Source organism: Littorina saxatilis, linkage group LG5 (assembly GCF_037325665.1).
Source record: "Littorina saxatilis isolate snail1 linkage group LG5, US_GU_Lsax_2.0, whole genome shotgun sequence".
NCBI lineage: Eukaryota > Metazoa > Mollusca > Gastropoda > Littorinimorpha > Littorinidae > Littorina > Littorina saxatilis.
The window spans coordinates 57,774,285-57,797,144 of NC_090249.1; the positions used below are offsets into that span (position 1 = coordinate 57,774,285).

Sequence of the window (22,860 nt, forward strand, 5' to 3'; positions counted from 1 at the left end):
CTGCATGTACAATCGCGTCTGATTCATTATGATGAAGTGCAAAAAAGAGTGTACTGTTTACATACCTCTTGTGTTTTATCTGTTTGTGAAAGGAGGGAGGGGTGTAATCCATTTTTATTTTGTTTGCTTTGTGTGTGTGTGGGTTTGTATTTATTTTTTTATCATTAATTTTCTCTCCGACAATTGTGTTCTTTTGGGTGTGGAACATTTTTCAAATGAGTTTGCCTCAATAAAGTGCATATAAATGGTATTTTTGTTAAACAGTAAAAATATTTATAAATTCATAGATCCTGTACCACATTTGTAGCTGGTGACTTCAAAGGTTGTTTTAGTAATTACTTTTATCCTACATACGTGAGAGAGACACCCGTGAGATAATAATCGTTCAAATCACACGTGTGTATATCATTTAATGAGGTCATGTCAAGCAAGTCTGGCAGGGACCTGTTTTTCCACTGCTTATGATGCCAAAGTCACCGAGACAAACGTCATTATAGAAACAAAACTTGCGCTCGCTAATTACCCTCGATGAATCTTTAGAACTAACACGTCACGCCACACTTTCAGAGTGACGTTTCTTTGCTTTGACGTGTAATAGATTGCAGGAGGCTTTAGAAGAGATCGAGGTTCCAAAACAAGTGTCTTCAATTTGGCTGCCTCGACTGCAGGACATTTTCAGTAAAATACACGCAAGTACAGTATGTAGGATAAACAGAATACTACGTGGCTTGCTGTGTCGTACCAGATTTACACTCGTTGCTTTTTCAAATAGTGAACAGCTCGCTTTCGCTCGCACTTCAATATTTAAAAAAACAACTCGTGTTAATCTGGTACGACACAGCAAGCCATGTACATGTAGTATTCTCTATGCAGATGATATTTTCCTCACAATCAGCATTTAAAATCACCGTTTCAGGTGATTGTGTGTGGTTTTGTTTCTTATTATTATTATTATGGGGAGCTTATATAGCGCAAACCACAACTGTGCTCTCCGCGCTTTACATATTAATTTCTGCCGTTTGAAATGGAATTTTTTACAGACAGACAGACAGACATTTCTCAGTCATTTGTGTAACCCAACCTCATGCCGATCACATGCTACCCTGATACAGACGAACAAGGTGTGAAGATGTCCTTTACTGAGGTTTTCAAAGTCTAGTCAGGCTGTTCTTGTACGTGTATTTGACTGTGCCATGGAAATCTGTATTTTCAAATTGATTTTGTGGTTGATATGTTATATTATAAAATGATGTATCATTAGCTAATTTGTTTGTTGAAGTTTATTTTTGTCAGCCAGATCCTTTTAATCTTGAACAATGTTGCACAATCTTAGGTGCAGCTTAAATTACTTTGATTCTAAACTTTGCCAACAAGAAATTCATTTTTATTTCAGATTCGTGGCAGGGTGGGGTTTAAAACAAAATAGCTTCAAGTACTGAAGGATGCTTGCTTGTTTGGGTACTGTATGTACAGTATTTTTAAAACTTCTATATCAAAAATCAATCAAGCAGTACACTTTGAAAATGTTTTGGATAGTGTTTGTCTGACAATGACATATTTCTTTGCTTCTGTTTTGCCAAATTGTTGCTTGTCATTAGGTTTTGCTGTATATATGAGCTTTAAGATACCTTGGTATTTACAGAAATGTTTTACATTATTTTTCTTTGCCAAAGTGGTTGAACTGAAACAATACTATCCAAACTCTATGACATTGTACCGTTATCCATTCTTTTTTCTTTGGTTTTTTTATTTCATTTAAAACCTCAGCAAGGTTTTGTTCAACTGATAGCACATGACAAATGTTTATTTTGCTCTCAGTAAGGAAGTGTAATTGATGTTGCAAAGCAGTATTTTTTGTTGCCTGCTTTATTTTGCTGTCTCACCCTGTTGTTTTTGTTGTTGATTTTTTTTCTCTTCGCTTTTGCCTCAACATAAAAATGACAGATGTTTTTGTAATCTCAGAAGTGTTTTACCTAACAGATAGTACATTGTACTGTGTTTTTGTTGTTCCTGTTGTTTACAGATACATGTATTTATTGCTATGACAACAAGATCTGCACCTCTCAATACATGTATGGTGATGGGTATATTGTTTTATTAAAATATCAATCATGTTCAGTTTTGAAAAAAGGAAACTTTTTGAGAATTGTGTGTATTTTGTCCATTCCCTATACGCATGCACATTTGTAACTGGACATGTATGGGTGTGTGTTTTGCTTGTATGTGAGTGACAGGAAAGGAGAGAGAGAAACACTGTGTGTACATGCTCTGTCTGCCATTACATTGGAATCCCCTTCCACCCCCTTTGATCCAAGATCCAAGACACCCCCCCCCCCTTCCACTTTTAAGATTTTATTTTGTCAAATTTTCTGTTCATACATGTATGTGTATGTAAATTTACCTCCATTTGAAGACTGACTCCCTGCCTTACAAGATCTGATTTACTCAAGTTGAGGGTCTTATGTACCCATCATTAACAAAGAACTACCTCATCTTGCTCTCCCCACAGCTATGTAACACTGTTTTGTATTTGTCAGAAAAGAACACAACAACAAACACAAATTATGGAGCTTGCAAGATGTTAATTACCCACAGAAACCTAATACCTCTCAGCTGAGATAAGAGATTGGAACTATGAGACACATCTAAACCCAATACCTCTTAACAAAGATAAGAAGAGCTTGCAGCCTGGAGATATCAGAGCAGTTTGCATACCAGCAGGCATTCAGCACAATACAATGCTGTGATGCACAGTCAAAAACAGTTTGCCTCCGTCAACAAAAAGCTGTGATTCAGTAGCATGAGAAATTGGCCTAAAGAGCCAAATCTAAGAAAGCGTGCTGTTTTCTTCAACTTTGTAAAACGCGAGATAAGAAAAGTGACGATCCTGTTCCTTGTGGAATATACTTTGCTACACAATATGGAGATGGATTCACATCATCAGGTAAGCATCAAACATTGCGACCTTTTTTCTGTACTTCAGTTTTATTTGGATTTTTTTTTTATACCCAATATTGACGGACTGTGTGATGATATCTTCTGCTATGGTCTGTTGAGACAGTGATATCAAAATCGAGACCGGATGTCGAGATTTTGATATCACTGTCGAAACTGACCAATAGCAGAAGATATCATCACACAGTCAGTCAATGTTAGATATATTGCTAATTCTCTGGACATTTTGTATTTACTGTAAAGAAATTACAAAAGTATTTGTCTCAGTTTTGGCTGTTCCATATCCCTCCCTCTGATTATTATTTCTTTTTGTTCACTTTTTTCTTGTACTTTTCAGTATTTCAAAATGTCTTTTCTTTCAAAAAGTCTTTAGTCACTTGCTCAACTAAATTCTGGGATAATTAAATTTTCATATATATTTGTTTGTTTTTAAATTTAGGTGTTTTTGTTTTTGAAGTGGGGAAGCAATAAAGAGGTCGTCAATATCAAAACTGATATCGACGGAAATGTCGTCGATATCACTTTTGCACTGAGCTCAGTTTTGACCAATTGACCAATGGAAATCCACGTAACATATGAAATAGCAATATATATATATACACATGTAGTACATCTCTTCGTGAATTTATAAAAATGAACTAAAAGCAAGAAGTAGGATAACTTTTAGGGTCACAGATTTAAGATAGTTATACCTAAAAGAGGAAGAACGGAAGGAACAAACAGAGGAAGAAAAAGAGCAAAAGAAGAGGTGTTTAGGTGTTCATTCATTTTTGACAGTTACCATAAAATATATGAAAAATAAACAAAGAGAGGAAGAAAAAGAAGACTTGCACGCTCTGCTGTTAATTCATTTTTTCTGCAAGTTCTCAAGGCTGTGTCACCCACTTCGACATAAAAAGTTCAAGTCTAGAAACATACAAAAATAATAAAGATTCATGGCATGTGACAGTCCAACACATATTTGGACTGAACATGCATTTGAGCTGAACGCAAGCAGCCATACATTTCACTCTTGTATTGTATACATGTATTTTGATAATGAAAATGTACTCACCAGAAGTCAACAGCAACATGAACAATCAAAAATCGAACCGGTTTAAAAAAAAAGTGTCTTCATCAGCAATAAACAATAAAGTAAAAATAAAGCTTTGTCGATACGGGTTAGTTTTTTGATAGTTCATGCTACCGTTTATTTGTGGCGAGTTCATTTTCATTGTAATCTTATTGTAGTTCTTCTCACCTGCAGCCTCTTGTTCAATACCTGTATAGGTATTTCGTTGTTCAATACCTGTATAGGTATTTCGTTGTTCAATACCTGTATAGGTATTTCGTTGTTCAATACCTGTATAGGTATTTCGTTGTTCAATACCTGTATAGGTATTTCGTTTCACTGTATTTGCAGGCGTTCTTTACCCTGTCCACCCACTCCCCTCTGTTGATGGAAAGCTGGACAACCGCCACTCCCAAAGGTGAGCTTATTCATAACATGTGGTGCGTATACCAGTTACGCTTTCTGCTTCAAGTTCATGGGGACATGTGTAGCCACTTTGGCACTGGTTATATTAGTCACTAGCTTAGAACTATAATTATTTGGATTTGCGCCATATAAATACCCTTATTATTAATATTATTATTATTAATAACGCAATGAACAAACAAATGGATAACTAAATAAATGAAAGGGACCTATTTGAATGGTGTATGCAATATTTCAGTCTTTGTTTGGGAAAGCTTAAAGTCAAATAAACTCAGCTTTTCATAAAACAATTCAAAATAAGTTACATTATGGCTGAAAAAGCTTTTCCCATCCACAAAAAAACGCCCTTTAGGAGATTTGAGGTTTTGTTCATCTGCCTGATGTACACTTTAAACACTGTGTGCGTTTGGGAAGTGTGGATGGACACGGCATAGACTCTTTCGGTGCTGCAGGACGTCAGCTGATGTCCTAGATAACTTGCTTTAACGGGCAACAAACCGTTCAATTAACAACAAAAGAGAAGAACAACAACAACAAACAATGTGTGCGTGTGTGGTGTATTCATTTTTACATCAAGAGCAAATTGTAAGTTGTCAATTCGGGTCAACACAGATAATGCTTTGTATACAAATACAAATATTTTTGTCCGTATAGTTAATTGTTTTTCATATGTAGGTTGTACAATTGTTCTATTCTGTATATGTTCTTTTGTAAAGGGCCTAGAGCCATAGGTTAGGCACTTAAAAATGTCCAGTTATTATTGTTATTATTACAGGTTAATTGTTCTCTTACTGTACTTCTCGATGTGTGTTGACGGGTGCAGTGGCGTGGTGGCAAGACGTCGGCCTCCTAATCGGGAGGTCGTGAGTTCGAATCCCGGTCGCTGCCGCCTGGTGGGTTAAGAGTGGGCATTTTTCCGATCTCCCAGGTCAACTTATGTGCAGACCTGCCAGTGACTTAACCCCCTTCGTGTGCATACACAAGCACAAGACCAAGTGCGCACGGAAAAGATCCTGTAATCCATGTCAGAGTTCGATTGGTTATAGAAACCCGAAACTACCCAGCATGCCTCCCCCGAAATCGGCGTATGCTGCCAGAATGGTGGGGTAAAAATGGTCATAAACGTAAAAATCAACTCGTGCTAAAATCATGAGTGAACGTGGGAGTCTAACCCCATGAACGAAGAAGAAGACTGTGCTGTCCTGTTGCACTGATAATCCATTCTACTGACCTGTGCAGGCTTGGCAATAGCAGTGGCCTCAGGTGCCGTGCTCACAGTGCTTCTGGAGGGGCTCAAGTGTTACAGCTTCACACACAAGCTGGCTTTGACCCTCTTCAAACCACCTTCAAGGTAAAACAAGAAGAGCAAAATGCTCGTACTTCTTTAACCCCTACGCTATTGCTTCTTGCTTTTAGTGAGGCAAGCTTTCTAATCGTGCTCCTTGTCCACATACATATTTCAAACACACCCTTGGTATAGTGACTTGCCAATTATGTCCCGTGGGAAAGTTTTGACTCAAGAAAAGCAAGAGTACTCACTCTTTCACAACCCATACAATCAAACCTGAGTTATTTCCAAACATTTTCTATTGCACACTTTTAATAAACCCGTCTAATATTTCCAGCTTGTCCATACCCAAACGACTTTACCAAGCTCTCCTCCACATGACTGAAGTCTGTATGGCCTACATCCTCATGGTTTTCGTCATGTCTTTCAACCTTTTCATCATCATCGCCGTTGTTATCGGTGCCGGCTTTGGATACTTCGTCCTCAGACCCCTCTTTCTGCTTCGCGTCACTGCCAGATTGCGCCGCCGCCTCCGAGCATTGAGGATTCTCTATCCCTGGCGCAACGAGGGGGAAGACTGTGATAGAGGTCAAGGTGATGACAAAAGCAGCAACGCCAGAATCGAGGATGACCAGACAGATCGGTGTCAGGGTTATGTTGGCAATGACAATGATGGAAATGAAGTGTGGATTGAGCATTCTGTGGACGGTGTTACGGAGGTGAAGAAAGGGGAGATAAATGTGTGTAAGCCGTGCAATCCAATGATGCAGTGTCGTCAGTTCAGTGTCAGAGGAAGAGAGACATGCGTCTAATTAAATGTTGACACAAGTCAGTTAATGTGTGTTTTTGGGTGTGTGGGTGGGTGTGTGTGTGTGGGTGTGTGTGTGGGTGTGTATGCACACATAAGGGTGCATACACCAGGCATGGGAATTAAAAATTGTAAAAAAGGCGGAAAATTTATAACTGAAGACGCGAAGTGTCAAGTCGACGGCGCGAAGCGCCTAGCCTTACTAGGGGGGTCCGGGGGCATGCCCCCCCGGAAAAAATGTTTCTCCAAAGAACCCAGATGGTGCAATCTGGTGTCATCTGAGCTCCAAGTTTGCCATTAAATTCTGTTTTTAGAATCAGAGTTTTTAGTACAAAAATTTACCAATTTTTGCTTTTTTGAAGAAAAAAAATATATACATGTATTATATATGGTTTAAATTTGTAAAAAAATTGATCTGTTGAGACAAACAGGAAAATGTAACTTGTAACACAATCTGTGCAATCTGGTTTACTTTCAAACATAAAAGTTCAATAACTGAGGCGGGTGGTAGCAGTGCGTGAACAAAGTACGGAAAGTTTTCGCGGGCTTTTGCGCAAAGGCCAAAGTAACCGGTGCTTTTTTTGTGTGCCTCCCCCCTTTATTTTTTCGGCGGACACTTTTGCATTTTCGGCGGAACAAAAAAAAAGTTCGGCGGACAATTCCCATGCCTGATACACATGTGTGCATAATTTATGTGCGCGCTTGTGCATGCTAACGCATACAAATGTGCAAGATGAACCCACAATGCAACCCACATCATGGTGTCATCAGTTATGTACAAATCAGCTTTATTCAAACATATTTACACTTGCTTGTGTCTGAGCAAAACAAATGAATGCATGTAAGACAAATTTGGCATGCAATGACCAATGTCAACCGAAGCACACATAAACGATGGTGCAAAATAATTCCATGTAATTCATCCCGTAAGAAAATCTCAAACATTCTTACTCATTTATTCATGGTCGTTGTTGGTGCCTCCCTCCTACCGATCTGCATGTTCAACTAATCAAACAATTATCAGTACTAGTAAAACCGTAACCCTTATTTACACAACAATACAATGCTTCATTACTCTTTTAAATACATCAATGTCAACAGACTGCTTCCTTTCTCCTTAAAATACATCAATGTCAAATTTCCAGTTTCCCTTCTAAATTCATTCCAATTCAAAATGATTGCCCCTCTGTGGTGAAATCTGGCACACAATTCCTCAAACTCACAATTACAAATTGAAGCTGATCAGAGAATGTTTCACCAAGCAAGCACATATAAGTTCACATAAGTCACAAAAAAGGTCAGGCAGAGCAGTGGCTGATGATGATGATGATGATGATGATGATGATGATAATGAAACACTGCTCAAGAAAAGTGCAGATGAAAAAACCCATAGTCACTGTACTACTATTATGCCACCTGCCCTGAGCTCAACGTCTTTCAATGCGGAATGGTTCGGATGCCATTGCTACACGTCACAGTAATCTGAGTCAATAAGTTACTGACTGAGGTTCCTTTCACTCAATGCTATTCCAAGACCACTTGTTCTTTTCTCCCACTACCACCATCAGCCTACACGCAACTTGCTCAAACATTGCACACTCTGCCTTTCTCTTGCACTCTCGTGAATCTCTATGTAATGTTAGAGACCATTCTTTGCCGTTACATAATCTGACTATCAACCTGCGAGTGTTCAGTGCAGGTAAAACAACAACAACTAATTACCTGTGTCCTTAGCTTCACAGATTTGAAGAAGTGATTTCCTTCGTCGTGCAACGTTGCAGAGGAACTTAGTGGTAACGAGAAGCTATTAAAATTCGAATCTTTCTGTTGTGGATTCCACACCATTCACATAAACAAGCCTGATGAAATTTAGACCTGATCACTATTATTCGCACTGTTAGCTCAAGTCTCAATCAATAAAATTAGATGTGACAGGCGGAGATCACAGGAGAAAGATGTAAAATGTTATGAAAATGTTGAAGACCAGCAAAATGAGCCCTCTGTGAGCATTGCGAAACAAAACAAGGTAAGTGAAGTGGAGCTGGATCTTACTTTTTCTAAAGATCCAAAAAATAAGAGAGCGAGTTCTGTAAAAATGGACAACAACAGTAGAACAAGTGAGAGCTCATTTTGAGAATGAAGGTCACTTGTTCAATTCAATCTTTCCAATTCTACTGGGTACTTCGAGCAGAGTTCCTCATACCTTGCCTTACCATTGTTTGTTTTTGATTGCTCGATTCCCTTTCCTATTAGATCTTGTCATTCAAATCCTGCCTCACTTGGTAATGATTCTCAATGTCTCTCGGTTGTTGACACAGGACATAGTACCGTCAGGGCAAGCAATAGATTTGGTCATTAAAATCCTGCCTCATGATTCTCAATGTCTCTCGGTTGTTGACACAGGACATAGTGCCGTCAGGGCAAGCATTAGATTTGGTCATTCAAATCCTGCCTCACTTGGTTCCGATTCTCAATGTCTCTCGGTTGTTGACACAGGCCTTGGTACGGTCGGGGCCTGCAGCATGAAGCGTTGAGCTAGAGAGAGGCCGGCCTTAGCTGCTAGGCTCCAGCATGAGGACACGGGGAGCGTAGAGCAACACGTAGGCACAGTGCCAGTCACCTGCACACACACACACACAGGTTGTTGCTTCAAGCATGTTTTATTCACTTTTAGCTAGACACCACAAAATGGGAAGCTCAGTCCCAGGACAGGCCCCTTTGGAGACGTCTCTGCAAGAAAGGTCTGAAGACTTTCGAAGAGAAAAAAGCAGCCAAAACCCTGGAAAGGAAAGAACGACAAAACCAGAGCACAGCCTCGGATGAGACATACCCATGCGGGAGACGCTGTGCCTCTAGAATTGGCCTCCACTCACATATATATATGCGGACCCATTCGTACCGACAGGGCACTCCAGCATCACCATCAACTACACACAATCGTTTTTACAAAGAACAACATACAGAACGATAACAAGCAAAATGCTTATGGACATAATTATAATTCTCGCGTTCACAGCCACAGGATTTATTCGGCATTTTTGTGTAAAACAGAATGAATATGCCTGTAATGGTGCCTATTACTGTTCTTATTTTCTCTTTTTATATTTAGTCAAGTTTTGACTAAATATTTTAACATCGAGGGGAATCGAAACGAGGGTCGTGGTGTATGTGCGTGTGTGTGTCTGTGTGTCTGTGTGTGTGTGTGTGTAGAGCGATTCAGACTAAACTACTGGACCGATCTTTATGAAATTTGACATGAGAGTTCCTGGGTATGAAATCCCCATACGTTTTTTTCATTTTTTTGATGAATGTCTTTGATGACGTCATATCCGGCTTTTCGTGAAAGTTGAGGCGGCACTGTCACGCCCTCATTTTTCAACCAAATTGGTTCAAATTTTGGTCAAGTATTCTTCGACGAAGCCCGGACTTCGGTATTGCATTTCAGCTTGGTGGCTTAAAAATTAATTAATGACTTTGGTCATTAAAAATCGGAAAATTGTAAAAAAAAATAAAAATTTATAAAACGATCCAAATTTACGTTTATCTTATTCTCCATCATTTGCTGATTCCAAAAACATATAAATATGTTATATTCGGATTAAAAACAAGCTCTGAAAATTAAATATATACAAATTATTATCAAAATTAAATGTTCCAAATCAATTTAAAAACACTTTCATCTTATTCCTTGTCGGTTCCTGATTCCAAAAACATATAGATATGATATGTTTGGATTAAAAACACGCTCAGAAAGTTAAAACAAAGAGAGGTACAGAAAAGCGTGCTATCCTTCTTAGCGCAACTACTACCCCGCTCTTCTTGTCAATTTCACTGCCTTTCCCATGAGCGGTGGACTGACGATGCTACGAGTATACGGTCTTGCTGAAAAATGGCAGCTACTTGACTAAATATTGTATTTTCGCCTTACGCGACTTGTTTTTTCATCAAGAAAGAGTTTCTTTCGGTAACACCACAGGTAGCGGCTGGGTGGGTGTGGTTCTTTAGTCTCTTGTTCACATTTACCAGGTCAGTATGTACTGATCAGTTACTGTGATGAAACGTGAAGTATGACTTGTGTTGTTGCTAACTGAATTCTGATTGACCCTTCCTATTAGTATTACTGTAGTTTCAAATTTCCTTGATCAGTAACAGAATAGGTTGTGGTTATTGTTGTAACCAACATATTGTGACTGGAATGCTTCAAACAGCTGTCAAGACCTGGAATACAGTGGAACCCCCCTTTTAAGACCTCCAACATTCTGACAAGTTCAGGTCTTCAAAAGGAGGGAGGGGCGGGGATATAGCTCAGTCGGTAGCGCGCTGGATTTGTATCCAGTTGGCCGCTGTCAGCGTGAGTTCGTCCCCACGTTCGGCGAGAGATTTATTTCTCAGAGTCAACTTTGTGTGCAGACTCTCATCGGTGTCCGAACACCCCCGTGTGTACACGCAAACACAAGACCAAGTGCGCATGAAAAAGATCCTGTAATCCATGTCAGAGTTCGGTGGGTTATAGAAACACGAAAATATCCAGCATGCCTTCCCCGAAAGCGGCGTATGGCTGCCTAAATGGCGGGGTAAAAACGGTCATACACGTAAAATTCCACTCGTGCAAAAAAACACGTAGTGTATGTGGGAGTTTCAGCCCACGAACGCAGAAGAAGAAGAAAAGGAGGGAGTCTTAAAATGGGGGTAAATTGACTGATTATTAAAAGAAAATATAACAAGTCGCGTAAGGCGAAAATCGAAAATTTTGATTTAATATAATATACTTACCCAATTCTTATGAATGCATTGACTTTAGTCCCACATGCTAGATGTCGAAAAACCTCTCAAATTACCTGCCCTTAGTAGGGTGGTAACCAAGCTAAAAGCGACGCCATAGCGGTTGCTATGGCCTGACCTTGCTCGGTTACCCATAACACCCTGCGCACCACGTGAGCGCCAGCATCCGTAATAATCATTCGAGACTATTAGTCAAACAAACCCCCAAGGACATAATCCAGCGGGGACGGATGGGAGGGTATTAACTATAAGAATTGGGTAAGTATATTATATTAAATCAAAATTTAATTAAAAATTTTCGATTTAATCACATATTCTTACTCCAATTCTTATGAATGCAGATTCCTCCTAAAGGTGGAGGGAACCTACTTATGTCCTTGTAAGAACCTGCCCTGCAGCCACTAAAACCAGCAATGAACTGGAGCCGTCTAGCCGCGTGCAGGAGAAATCCCAAAGATAGAAACCGATGAACACATCATCTGACCTCCAGTAAGCCGTTTGCAAAGCTTCGCCTAGGCGACCAGAACGCAACACGGCAATAAATGTAGCAGAGCCCCTAGAGAGAGACAAATAAAAGATGTCTCTTTCGCTCCATTGTAAAGACATAAGAACCTGAGCTAAAGCTCGTGGTTCCAAAAGACAGTAACGTCAAAAAAGGGATTAAAAAAGTCTAACCAGACAGTTAGAAAATCCGAATCTCCCGGAGCGAAAATCCTCCCAAGAGGAGGGAATCAAACACCAGAGGATATTGACCAAGTTTCTGAAACCCCAAAACCTGGCCAAAAACCGTGAACAAACGGCACCAAAAGCCCTAAGGCTACATCCTCTGGCAAACCCCAAAAACGCATGCGCCTCACTGCCCTATAGGGCTGAGGCCCAGAGTAAGTAGAACAAAGTCCCACGCGCTAACCAAGGGGGAGCCTCTAAACCTCATAAAACAAGGTCCTTGATCATGCCCACAAGAGGGCCATGAGCCACAGAAGAGAGGCCTATTTGTTTCAAAACAGCTGAGATAGCCGAGACGCCGGAACCTCAAAGAAGAGGCCCAGCTGCCCAAAGCCAAAAACTGAAACAGAGGTGAAAAACCACCTGGCTTGAGAGAGGGGCGCTAAGGAGTTGCACCCCCGCTCTAAATACCCAATTGGCCAAAGAGGCCAAACAAGGAGCATACACAGATAAAGTGGAGGAAATATATGCTTCGTGACCAAACAGAGTAAGAACCCATGATCTAAACACAAACAGCACGCCTCCAGACCCGTAATCAGATGGGCCAACCCCTGAGCAAGCCCTGAGAGGACCTGCTGAGCGAGTCGGCCCGATCGCAGAGCTGGCCGGGGAGAAATTCCCCTGAGAAAATGATTTAGTGTGAAAACCCAATCAGAATCCCTTATACTCTGTCTGACAGGGAGTGAGAACTTGCTCACCCCAGCTAGTTCACATAAGAAGCAACAGACGAATCGCCCGAATGCAACAGGACATGCCTGTAAATAGCCAAAAAGGAAAGGCTAGTAGACTAAGAGCTACTGCTCCTAACCTCAGGCAAAAGAGAAGCCCAAGGATTCACGTCTACATCACAGCCTCAAGACTGCTATCACCATTGCAGGCCCCATCTAGACGAAAACGCATCCAAAAAGCGGTCTAAGTCCAGGGGGAAACAAAGCTAGGGAAAAAAGTCCCCTGAGCGATCCAAAAGGATTCCAGCCACCTTCCCGCGTGGAGGAACCCACTCTGGAGGCGGACCCTCATGTCCCAGACCTGTGAGGCCGAACACCCCAAAAAACTTGAGGAAAGACTAGAGGGCCAGCATAGCTATCGATACCGTCCGACCGAAGATCGGGTCTAAAGACCCCGCAGAGGCCTGCTCTCGTGCCAGTCTGGCAGTGAAAAGCGCTAAAAGCCTCCCTATTCTCTCTTGTGTGAAGAATAAACCTTCCAAGAGACAAAGTCGAACAGCATGCCCAGGTAAAAAACCTGGGATAAGGACAGCTCGGAATTTTGCCTGGTTACTGAGAGCACCAGGCAAAAAGCCTGGTTCAACACCAAAAGGAAGTGCAGCTGACAAGCTGATTGACCTTGAAAAAGCTCAACCAGCCCCCGAGATAGTCCAGAGACCAACACCCCCAGAAACCGAGCCCTTTCCTGTGTGCAGAAACGCAGAAGGAAAGCTCATGTGAGAGCACCGAGGAAAATCTCAGCCAAAGCTGAAAGCTCTAGCCCATGCCGACCCACCTCCCGCAGAGAGGGAGGCGACACTGAACCAAAACACCCCTTTGTAACCGGGAGCGCATAAATGCGCTGCCAGAGGTCCACGAAGGAAGGGAAAGATTCCAGCTATTGAGTAGGTCTTAACAACCCCCGAAAAAGCCTGACCCTTGCTTCCTCCAACCAGCATGAAATCAAACCCCTTGTAAAGGAAGGAGATCACACCAAGCAAAAACAGTGTGGGCCTAAAACGTCACCGAGAAACTTCTCCGCTCAGTGACTACCCTAGCCCAAGCTGCCAGCAGCCTGGCTAAAGCCTTATCCAAGGCATCCTCCCTAACCCAAAAGAGCGTTCAGGGAGGAAAAGATTGCCTATAAGAAAGCACAGAAGAGAGTCTCAGCCAAAGCAGAAAACTCCAAACCATGCCATCCTAGCTCCTCCAGAGAGGAGAGGGAGGAGTAACATCATGAAAACTCCATGTTCCCTGTGGTCTGTAAACGAAGCCAGAAACTAGCCCCTGGCAATAAAAAGTGCAGATCAGACCCTGAGCCTGAAAATTCCCTGCTATCTTCTTCCGCACTAAAAGTGAGGACGAAGCAGCCTGAAACCCCGAAGCCAGCAGTCCCCTGCGTATAAAGCAGCGGGAAAGGTGTAGGCTGAAGACCACTATCCTAAGGTGCGGAACAAGCCAAAAGTGTGGCATGAGGTAGGCAATCACCGGAGACTCAGCAAATGAAACAAATTGCGAGAAAGCCTGTGAAAACCCAAAGCCATCCCGGAAGAGGAAGGAAGAGAGACACCCCCAACCTATCCGGGACAAAGTAAACTGCAACGGCAGCCGCTCTATGTATGGGAAGCCTACAACCAGTAGGCAACCCTATACACTCCCCCTCCTCCAACAAGGAGTCCGAACCTAACCACCAGTTGTGTAAAACACAAAAGGAGGGGAGACCGGGGAGGTCGCGCACTAAATACTCCTGCCGATAACACCGCCAAGAGTGTGGATGAAAAGCGTGATCAGTCTCTGACTGCCAACCCAACACCGCCCACCTGAACAAGAGGTGGGGGGAAGAGGGGTTGGTAACTGGCACAGATCTCTGCCGAGAAGGAGATAGAGTGGAGAAACAAGACAAAGCCGGGCCCGGCGCATCTTACCCCACCCGCTGTGCGAGAGAAGCATCCCAGTGCTAAGAACCAGACTACCTGGTTTGAACCACAACTCACCCCAAGTGGGGAGGGGGGTGGTCCAGCACAGCCGCAACCCCTAGAGGGGGTAAGGACTGAAACAGAGAAACGGCCGTAAACGGCCGATCCTCGCTCGTCCACCTGCCAAAGTCAAGTAGCCCTATCACTCACCCACCCCTAGGAGGGGGGGGGGGGTGACCTATGCTGGCTAAGGACAATGACCACTGGCCAGGTGATACTATAGCCGAGTCCCCGCAGACCATTGTGAATACAAAGAATGGGAGACTGGAGAGAAAGAGTATATTCTGTCTCCGCCTGTCCCAGGTAGACAGCCGGCACAGCCCGTGCAGAGAACAAAACGGAGCAAAGCTCATTGTTCCCTGACCACTGTGCGAGACACCCTGCCGAGAACAAAAGAGAGTCAAGCTCATTGTTCCGCGACCGCTACCCGCGACGAGCGCGGGCAGCTAACACAGCCACCTGTCCCAAATGGAGCAGAGAAGGAGTATGTAACGTAGCCTGGAAAGCCGTACATAGCCCCCCCGCTGTGTAGAAAGGCCTCGATAGATGAGGAGAACGATTGTCAGGCCAGGACCATAGAGGCACAGACTGTGAAGACAGTCTAACAGCGCCCACCCCGTCCAACCCAGAGGGAGGGAAAGGGTGGACCCGCGACAAGCGCGGGCAGCTAACACAGCCACCTGTCCCAAAAGGAGCAGAGAAGGAGTATGTAACGTAGCCTGGAAAGCCGTACATAGCACCCCCGCTGTGTAGAAAGGCCTGAGCCACTCCATGCCCCAGATGGGGAGGGGGGTGGCTCGCCACAGCAGTAAGAGCGACGGAGAGAGACGAACCGAGCAACGGCCGACCCCCCTCCGTCCACCTGCCGTAGTCCTATAGCCCACCGCCCGCCCACCCCGATAGGGGAGGCGAACGATTGTCGGGCCAGGACAATTGAGGCACAGACTGTGAAGACAGTCCAACAGCGCCCACCCTAAAGGAGAGAGTGCTCGCGAACAACCCAGTCTACCAGTGGCAGAAAGGACTGAACCGAACTGGCCGATTGCACCAGGCGACGGTGCGACGCAGGAGCGCCCCCCCTATCCCCCCCCCCATTGGCGGGGGGCTGCGTAACACACTGTGAAGTACCGGCGGTAATCAGAGTGGTTAGACGCAGGCAGGGAGCAGGCCCCCCCTCCTAAAAGGAAGGGGTGCTCGAGAACAGCCCAGAGCCACCAGAGGCAAAAAACGGGCTGAACCGAACAGGCCATTTGCACTTGACCACAGTGCGAAGCTGACGAACGGGAGGGCGGGAACCGCCGATCGCGCCTGAAACAGCTGAGAATACAGACCAAAACATCGTTAAAGTCCCCCCAAAAGGAGGACATTGACTGATTCCTCTTACGCAGAGAAAGGGGAAAGAATAGCCACACGGCCACCCCCCCCCCCCCATCAGTCGCACCGACGACGATCCAACAAAAAGTCTATAAGAAGCCTAAAGGCTGATTAACCCCAACAGGGGAAGCGAGCTGTGAAAGAACTGAACCCGCCCTCGGAGGGATAGGAACATAAAAAGAAGTGCTGTTTGACGGATCTAAGACCCGCATAATAGGCAAATCAAAGTTCTTAGGCTACTCTTAGGTATAGTTTTCTAAACCAGGCTAAGAGCCTTGTCACCTTCCAGTCTCGCGCCACGTTTAGCTTTGTTGTCGGCCATTTTAAGACCGGCGAAAAACAGTCACCCAGAACAAAAAACTTCTGCGTGCGTGTTCAACACAAAGCTATCAACATTTATACCAAACATAAACAGGAAAGATCTCACCAAAAGGTAGACGGACAGGTAGACCCCCAAGAACCGGCTAGTCTCAAGGACGAGCAGGCATGTGAAGGCCAAAGTGAGAGCGAAATTCGGACACGTCCACCGTGTGTTGTCGAAAGTCGAGAATGATTATTACGGATGCTGGCGCTCACGTGGTGCGCAGGGTGTTATGGGTAACCGAGCAAGGTCAGGCCATAGCAACGGCTATGGCGTCGCTTTTAGCTTGGTTACCACCCTACTAAGGGCAGGTAATTTGAGAGGTTTTTCGACATCTAGCATGTGGGACTAAAGTCAATGCATTCATAAGAATTGGAGTAAGAATATGTGATTAAATACAACATTTAGTCAAGTAGCTGTCGAACTCACAGAATGAAACTGAACGCAATGCAACGCAGCAAGACCGCATACTCGTAGCATCGTCAGTCCACCGCTCGTGGCAAAGGCAGTGAAATTGACAAGAAGAGCGGGGTAGTAGTTGCACTGAGAAGGATAGCACACTTTTCTGTACCCACACTTTTCTGTACCTCCCTTCGTTTTAACTTTCTGAGCGTGTTTTTAATCCAAACATATCATATCTATATGTTTTTGGAATGAGGAACCGACAAGGAATAAGATGAAAGTGTTTTTAAATTGATTTCGAAAATTTAATTTTGATCATAAATTTTATATTTTTAATTTTCAGAGCTTGTTTTTAATTCCAAATATAACATATTTATATGTTTTTGGAATCAGAAAATGATGAAGAATAAGATGAACGTAAATTTGGATCGTTTTATAATTTTTTGTTTTTTATTACAATTTTCAGATTTTTAATGACCAAAGTCATTAATTCATTTTTAAGCCAGCAAGCTGAAATGCAATAACGAAGTCCGGCCTTCGTCGAAGATTGCTGGGCCAAAATTTCAATCAATTTGATTGAAAAATGAGGGTGTGACAGTGCCGCTTCAACTTTTACAAAAAGCCGGATATGACGTCATCAAAGACATTTATCGAAAAAATGAAAAAAACGTCTGGGGATATCATTCCCAGGAACTCTCATGTCAAATTTCATAAAGATCGGCCCAATAGTTTAGTCTGAATCGCTCTACACACACACACACACATACACCACGACCCTCGTCTCGATTCCCCCTCTATGTTAAAAATTTAGTCAAAACTTGACTACATGTAAACAAGCAAGGTCTGGGGGTCTGAAAGGGGGGTTCCACTGTACAAAAGGGAGGGGTGTTAACAGGGGGTTCCACTGTACAAAAGGGAGGGGTGTTAACAGGGGGGTTCCACTGTACAAAAGGGAGGGGTGTTAACAGGGGGTTCCACTGTACAAAAGGGAGGGGTGTTAACAGGGGGGTTCCACTGTACAAAAGGGAGGGGTGTTAACAGGGGGGTTCCACTGTACAAAAGGGAGGGATGTTAACAGGGGGGTTCCACTGTACAAAAGGGAGGGGTGTTAACAGGGGGGTTCCACTGTACAAAAGGGAGGGGTGTTAACAGGGGGGTTCCACTGTACAAAAGGGAGGGGTGTTAACAGGGGGGTTCCACTGTACAAAAGGGAGGGGTGTTAACAGGGGGTTTCCACTGTACAAAAGGGAGGGGTGTTAACAGGGGGTTTCCACTGTACAAAAGGGAGGGATGTTAACAGGGGGGTTCCACTGTACAAAAGGGAGGGGTGTTAACAGGGGGTTTCCACTGTACAAAAGGGAGGGGTGTTAACAGGGGGGTTCCACTGTACAAAAGGGAGGGGTGTTAACAGGGGGGTTCCACTGTACAAAAGAAAGAGAAAAGTGAAATAATGACAAGACAGCTCATAACTTACCTCCTCCTGACAGCTTGAGAATGTCCTCTCCCTTGCAGGGCGCCACTTTGTCGTCATCGAACATAAACCAATCATCTGAAACACCACACCTTCATAATTCATTTCACATCCACGATCCTCAGTGACCCACAGTGGTTGTAATGGTCAAAATCAATCAAAGATCAAACATGCACGAATCATTCAATCAAACACTGTGGACAATAACCACCAAGTAAGGTGCAACACTAATCATTCAATGAAACACTTTGGACAATAACAACCAAGTAAGGTGCAACACTAATCATTCAATGAAACACTTTGGACAATAACAACCAAGTAAGGTGCAACACTAATCATTCAATGAAACACTTTGGACAATAACAACCAAGTAAGGTGCAACACTAATCATTCAATGAAACACTTTGGACAATAACAACCAAGTAAGGTGCAACACGAATCATTGAATGAAACACTTTGGACAACAAGAAGAGCAAACGCTCGATCGAGTCACTTTCGCAGTTCTGAATATTATATGAGGCATCAGATGGACAGGAAGAAATTGCTATTCACAACACAATGAGTCACGTTCACATAAAATTTGAGCCCGGTCACTTTTATAGTTTCCGAGAAAAGCCCAACGTTAAGTTGTGTGTTGCCGAACAGAAAAGGCTAGTTATCTCCCTTGTTTTTCTGATAACGTTCGTAAAAGGCTACAGATGTAAATACTTTGATGTAAAGAATAATCCTACAAAGTTTCAATCACATCCGATGAACTTTGTCAAAGATATAAAATGTCTAATTTTTCCTTTGACGCTGACCTGTGACCTTGAAAAAGGTCAAAGGTCAACGAAACCATCGTTAAAGTGTAGAGGTCATTGGAGGTCACGACTAAACAAAATATGAGCCCGATCGCTTTGATAGTTTCCGAGAAAAGTCCAACGTTAAGGTGGTGTCTACGGACGGCCGGCCGGACAGACTAACACTGACCGATTACATAGTCACTTTTTCTCAAGTGACTCAATAACCACCAAGTAAGGTGCAACACTAAGAACAAGCTGAAATAAGAAAGAGAAGTAAACGAGAATTATGTTTCCATGTTCATAGCAATGCTTCTTCTTCTTCTGCGTTTGTGGGCTGAAACTCCCACGTACACTCGTGCTTTTTGCACGAGTGGAATTTTACGTGTATGACCGTTTTTTACCCCGCCATTTAGGCAGCCATGCGCCGTTTTCGGAGGAAGCATGCTGGGTATTTTCGTGTTTCTATAACCCACCGAACTCTGACATGGATTACAGGATCTTTTTCGTGCGCACTTGGTCTTGTGTGTACACACGGGGGTGTTCGGACACCGAGGAGAGTCTGCACACAAAGTTGACTCTGAGAAATAAATCTCTCGCCAAACGTGGGGATGAACTCACGCTGACAGCGGCCAACTGGATACAAATCCAGCGCGCTACCGACTGAGCTACATCCCTGCCCCCAATGCTTCTTTTTCTCTCAAAAAGTTACAGAGACAAACTGGTTTTGCATACCTACCCTTTGAATTCCAGAACAGTTCCATAATCAGTCTACATTTCAAAATAATTATCAGACATTCTGTGTGAGCAATTTGCTACCATTAACATTGCCATGAAGACTACAAAAAATGGCTTGCCAAGCTCAACACTCATCTCTTCTACCTACAATAGTAAATCTCATTCTTCAAGCCTATGCCCTTTGAATACTGGTACCAAATTGACTGACCGGCACGGTTGGCCTAGTGGTAAGGCGTCCGCCCCGTGATCGGGAGGTTGTGGGTTCGAACCCCGGCCGGGTCATACCTAAGACTTTAAAATTGGCAATCTAGTGGCTGCTCCGCCTGGCGTCTGGCATTATGGGGTTAGTGCTAGGACTGGTTGGTCCGGTGTCAGAATAATGTGACTGGGTGAGACATGAAGCCTGTGCTGCGACTTCTGTCTTGTGTGTGGCGCACGTTATATGTCAAAGTGGCACCGCCCTGATATGGCTCTTCATGGTCGGCTGGGCGTTAAGCAAACAAACAAACAAACAAACCAAATTGACTTGTCTCTGCCGATGTTTCTACCCTGTAGCTGTTTTTTCATGAATAGCAAGTTTCACCAAAGTGGAAAAGAAGAACACTGGTTGCCCTAGCAACATACTGACCTCCCTTCTTCTTAACCCAAGCAACGTAATGGCCACTGGAACTGGAGCGTCCTTTGTGCGTCAACACTGCTGCCAGCTCATAGAAACCACTGTTGTTAGAGCCATGATCTGTTGATCAAATCAAAATTATTGTAAACAAATGAATAAATAAATAGAGAGATAAAAAACAAATAATGAAATAATGAAACAAATAATAAAATAAATTTATTCAATAGATTAATAAATGAATAAAAATAAATTTAAACAAGAAGAGCAAACGCTCGATCGAGTCACTTTCGCAGTTCTGAATATTATATGAGGCATCAGATGGACAGGAAGAAATTGCTATTCACAACACAATGAGTCACGTTCACATAAAATTTGAGCCCGGTCACTTTTATAGTTTCCGAGAAAAGCCCAACGTTAAGTTGTGTGTTGCCGAACAGAAAAGGCTAGTTATCTCCCTTGTTTTTCTGATAACGTTCGTAAAAGGCTACAGATGTAAATACTTTGATGTAAAGAATAATCCTACAAAGTTTCAATCACATCCGATGAACTTTGTCAAAGATATAAAATGTCTAATTTTTCCTTTGACGCGGACCTGTGACCTTGAAAAGGTCAAAGGTCAACGAAACCATCGTTAAAGTGTAGAGGTCATTGGAGGTCACGACTAAACAAAATATGAGCCCGATCGCTTTGATAGTTTCCGAGAAAAGTCCAACGTTAAGGTGGTGTCTACGGCCGGCCGGCCGGACAGACTAACACTGACCGATTACATAGAGTCACTTTTTCTCAAGTGACTCAAAAAGCTTACACCTGTTGGATGTGGAAAAGAAACATATGTCACACGCTTTCCTTCTTTGCCACTACTAAAGCAAACGTGTGCAAGATTGTATGTTACACGCTTTGGAGCATGTGCAAGAACGGATTCAAACTCGAAATCGTCCCTCCAAAAGCCCCAAAATGCACACACGACTTTTATTTCTCCTGCTGTTATTGTTTCTTCTCTTTACAAATTCTTCAACGCTCAGAATACTGAAAACGGCATTCCAGACGACAGTACTGTTTCCATAGGCGAATTTAGCTGCCCTTGGAAAGTGGTTCGCTCAGAAGGCCTGTTAGTCTGAAACTATAAGGACAGAGTTCTGAACATAGATGACAAAGATTCCGGAATGAACAAACATTTCGCGGATGCAGACACAGAAAGACGTCATGAAGAATGCGATGCTTTCTTCTTCTTCTTCGTTTGTGGGCTGAAACTCCCACGTACACTCGTGTTTTGCACGAGTGGAATTTTACGTGTATGACCGTTTTTACCCCGCCATTTAGGCAGCCATACGCCGCTTTCGGAGGAAGCATGCTGGGTATATTCGTGTTTCTATAACCCACCGAACTCTGACATGGATTACAGGATCTTTTTCGTGCGCACTTGGTCTTGTGCTTGCGTGTACACACGGGGGTGTTCGGACACCGAGCAGAGTCTGCACACAAAGTTGACTGAGAAATAAATCTCTCGCCGAACGTGGGGACGAACTCACGCTGGCAGCGGCCAACTGGATACAAATCCAGCGCGCTACCGACTGAGCTACATCCCCGCCCCGAATGCGATGCTTCAAAAGATACAGACTGTGACGATGACTGTGACGTCATTCACATTTACCGAGATGTAATTCACAGCTGTTCGGTCACTTCCGTCAAAAAGTAGATTTCTCCACAATGGCTGCTCCTGTGTTTAGGTTTGTCAAGCTTGAGTACACAAAACGTGTTTGTTCTCTCCTCTGTTGAAGCTGTGAGACATAAATGCTATTCCGACTTGGTCATGTGACAGAGTTTTCTTCCACACTCGATTAGCTGATGTCTAACTCAGCCTGACGGCTTCGTTAGACAATCAACGTAATCTCATGTGGAAGAAAACGTCTGTCACACGACCAAGTCGGAATAGCAGGTAATTATATGTACCTGTGACAAATCAACTGTCCAGAAAAGAAATGTACAGGAAAATTGCTGTAAAAGTCCAGCTTACTTGGTTTCAGCACAATTTTGTAAAGACGCTTCAGAAAACACACACACAAATATGTGCACAAATTATGTATCCATCTCATTTTCTAATGCACACACCACACCGGTCAACAGTAACAGTGTTCAGGCCTGGATCAATGCACGATACAGTCAATGACCAATTCAACATAAAATCAACGAGTTACTTTCAGAATTTCAGGTGTCCTTTCTGACCAATTCCTCGCAAATTCAATGGTCGCTTGACCAACAAACATCCCAAATGGTAAGTCACTTTAGTAGTTTAACAACAAAATGGCCAATGACGAACATGAATTCCAAATGGTCAGTCATTTTAATAGTTTAACAACAAAATGGCCAACGACCAGCTCCTATCCGAAAGCCTTCCGTGAG

At 43.2% G+C, this 22,860-nt stretch overlaps 3 protein-coding genes across 3 annotated transcripts in view; 2 read left to right on the forward strand and 1 right to left on the reverse strand.

Annotated features, from left to right (window-relative positions):
* LOC138967531 (tax1-binding protein 3 homolog) overlaps positions 1-22,860 on the forward strand; it is a 263,615-nt gene that overhangs the window by 211,903 nt on the left and 28,852 nt on the right. The gene's annotated exons all lie outside the window — the stretch shown is intronic.
* Positions 2,710-6,564, forward strand: LOC138967522 (uncharacterized). The gene is made up of 4 exons (XM_070340090.1): positions 2,710-2,944; positions 4,358-4,424; positions 5,672-5,783; positions 6,058-6,564. Exons 1-4 carry the CDS (start codon positions 2,801-2,803, stop codon positions 6,530-6,532), a joined length of 798 nt encoding a protein of 265 aa, XP_070196191.1. The 5' UTR covers positions 2,710-2,800; the 3' UTR covers positions 6,533-6,564.
* Positions 7,296-22,860, reverse strand: part of LOC138967521 (ubiquitin carboxyl-terminal hydrolase 14-like) — a 29,302-nt gene continuing 13,737 nt past the window's right edge. Inside the window, exons 16-18 of the mRNA XM_070340089.1 lie at positions 20,473-20,580; positions 18,331-18,405; positions 7,296-9,148 (exon numbers count right to left, since the gene is read on the reverse strand). Of these exons, the coding sequence (XP_070196190.1) occupies positions 9,081-9,148; positions 18,331-18,405; positions 20,473-20,580 (251 nt within the window). The 3' untranslated portion in view covers positions 7,296-9,080. The remainder of the gene's footprint in view (positions 9,149-18,330; positions 18,406-20,472; positions 20,581-22,860) is intronic.

Excerpts from the sequence above, each read along its gene's own strand:
- LOC138967522 (XM_070340090.1), top strand. The coding sequence starts at position 2,801 with ATGAGAAATTGGCCTAAAGAGCCAAATCTAAGAAAGCGTGCTGTTTTC. Across the intron at positions 4,425-5,671 it reads GACAACCGCCACTCCCAAAG|GCTTGGCAATAGCAGTGGCC; the intron begins GTGAGCTTATTC and ends TGACCTGTGCAG. Across the intron at positions 5,784-6,057 it reads CTCTTCAAACCACCTTCAAG|CTTGTCCATACCCAAACGAC; the intron begins GTAAAACAAGAA and ends TAATATTTCCAG.